This window comes from Corylus avellana, chromosome 11, assembly GCF_965113065.1.
Source record: "Corylus avellana chromosome 11, dhCorAvel1.hap1.2, whole genome shotgun sequence".
Classification (NCBI taxonomy): domain Eukaryota; kingdom Viridiplantae; phylum Streptophyta; class Magnoliopsida; order Fagales; family Betulaceae; genus Corylus; species Corylus avellana.
Genome location: NC_142500.1, coordinates 11,886,356 through 11,888,379, shown reverse-complemented (window position 1 = coordinate 11,888,379; position 2,024 = coordinate 11,886,356). Strand labels below are relative to the sequence as shown.

General features: G+C 43.8%; 2 protein-coding genes across 2 annotated transcripts; both read right to left on the bottom strand.

Moving 5' to 3' along the window:
* Positions 1-407: 407 nt before the first annotated feature.
* LOC148583090 (uncharacterized) lies at positions 408-947 on the bottom strand. Its single transcript, XM_088511549.1, has 2 exons — positions 879-947; positions 408-743 (listed from the first exon to the last, which is right to left on the bottom strand). The coding sequence occupies exons 1-2, from the start codon at positions 945-947 to the stop codon at positions 408-410; spliced, it is 405 nt and encodes a 134-aa protein (XP_088367675.1).
* Positions 948-979: 32 nt separating this feature from the next.
* LOC148583089 (uncharacterized) lies at positions 980-1,552 on the bottom strand. Its single transcript, XM_088511548.1, has one exon. It carries the CDS (start codon positions 1,550-1,552, stop codon positions 980-982), a length of 573 nt encoding a protein of 190 aa, XP_088367674.1.
* Positions 1,553-2,024: the final 472 nt, after the last annotated feature.

Below are 2,024 nucleotides of genomic sequence, written 5' to 3'. Positions count from 1 at the left end.
GGTCTCGGGAAAGTACCTTTGCGGCTATATTTCTCGAGATTTTGCTTGACACTGTAATTTCAAAAGATCTTTTTATTGATGATATGCTTTTACAACTGAAATATCATAACATGAATCAAGCTAAGCAAATTACAGCCTAAAAAAAGTATTTCTTCAGATGGTCGGCAGTCCAAGGACTTTGAAGTGCCTTCCCTTCTTTATCTACGAGGTGATATGCTCCCATTCTATGGCATGCCCCCACTTTGTATGGTCCTTCCTAGCTAGGCTAACTTTCCCTCGACTGAATCTTTCGTTGCGATGGTAACTTTTCACAAGACCAAATCTCCTGGCTTAAAGCTTCGGTGCCTGACCTTCTGGTTGAAATACTGAGCCACCTTTTCTCGGTATGCTGCCATGGTTACTTGGGCCTAATCCTGTTTCTCCTGCAACAAGTCAAGGTGCAACTTGATGCCTTCGTCATTGCACTCTAGCCGAAAGGTATCCACACGGAAGCTTCCCGATCCAACCTCGGCTAGGATGACTACTTCAATCCCAAAAGCTAGAGCATAATGGGTTTGTTCTTCGGTTGGAGTCCTCTTTGTGGTTTTATACGCCCACAAAACTTTCACGAGATCCTCAGCCCATTCTCCTTTCCGTTCACCAAGTTTCTTCTTCGGAATTTTGAAGATAGTCTTGTTGGTAGCTTCAACTTGTCTATTCGCTTGGGGATAACCCGGGGATGAGAAGTAGTTTCTAATATGGAGCTTTGAACACCATTCTCGGAATGAGTCACAATCGAATTGTTTCCCATTGTTAATGTCGAATGCGTGTGGAATCTCATACCAACAAATGACATTCTTTCATAGGAACCACTCCATACATTTGGCCGTTATGTTCACCAAGGCTTCCACTTCTGCCCATTTGGTGAAATAATCCATAGCTACCACTGCAAACCGAACACCTCCCATTAGGGTAATGGTCCTATTATATCTACCCCTCATTACCAAGGTAAGGAAATGGCACTCTGCTCCTCGGGGGGTTGCTTGGAAACATTTGCAAAGCGTTGGCAATTGTCGCAAGTTCTAGCCATTTTCATCGAGTCTGGACTTATGTTCGGCCAGTAGGATCCTACTCTGACAGCTTTGTGTGCCAACACCCTTTCTCCCGAATGACTTCCACAGATTTCTTCGTGAATTTCTCGAAGGATGTAATCACCTTCCTCCTTAGAAACATACTTGAGAAAAGGGAACATGAAACCTCGCTTGTGGAGGGTTCCATTTACCATCGTAAACCGAGTAGCCTTAGTCCTCAGCTGGAGTGCTTTCTTCTTGTCAGCTGGAAGAATTTCCTTCTCCAAGTATTCTACTAGCTCTTCTGCCCACTTAGGCATCACCACTAATGCTAAAACCGTTATCTCCTTGGTGATAGCAGGTTGGAGCAGAATTTGGGCTTGTTCTTTGGTTTCTTCCATATCATCTTCTACAGCTGAACCTATCCGAGCCAAGTGATCTGCTTCCTCATTCTCTTCCCTTGGGATCTTGATTATGAAGAATTTTTTGAAAAAATCTTGCATTTTTTGTACTTTAGACAAGTACAGCTTCATTTTTTCTCCTCGGGCTTCGAACTCTCCTCAAATGTGTCTGACAATCACTTGGGAGTCACTTTGAACCTCTGCGAACTCGGGTCCCATCTCCCGAGCTAAGCTTAGTCCTGCTAAGACTACTTCATACTCGGCTTCATTGTTGGTAGCTTTGAACTCGATTATCAAATAACTACACAACTCTTATCCATCTAGTGTGATCAACACCATTCCTGCTTGTAACACCCTACTCCAATGACACACAATATTGTCTACTTTTGGCTCCCCCAAACCAAACTTCCAAGAAGGTCACCCATCCTGATACTACTCTCACAGAAGCACGCTTAACTGCGGAGTTCTGATGGGATCATGACCATCACGGCTTTAAAACGCATTGTTGTCATTAAGGGTGTAGTATACATTTAAGCACATCCCCATCTCCATACTCAGGCAATGTCGGATGTCA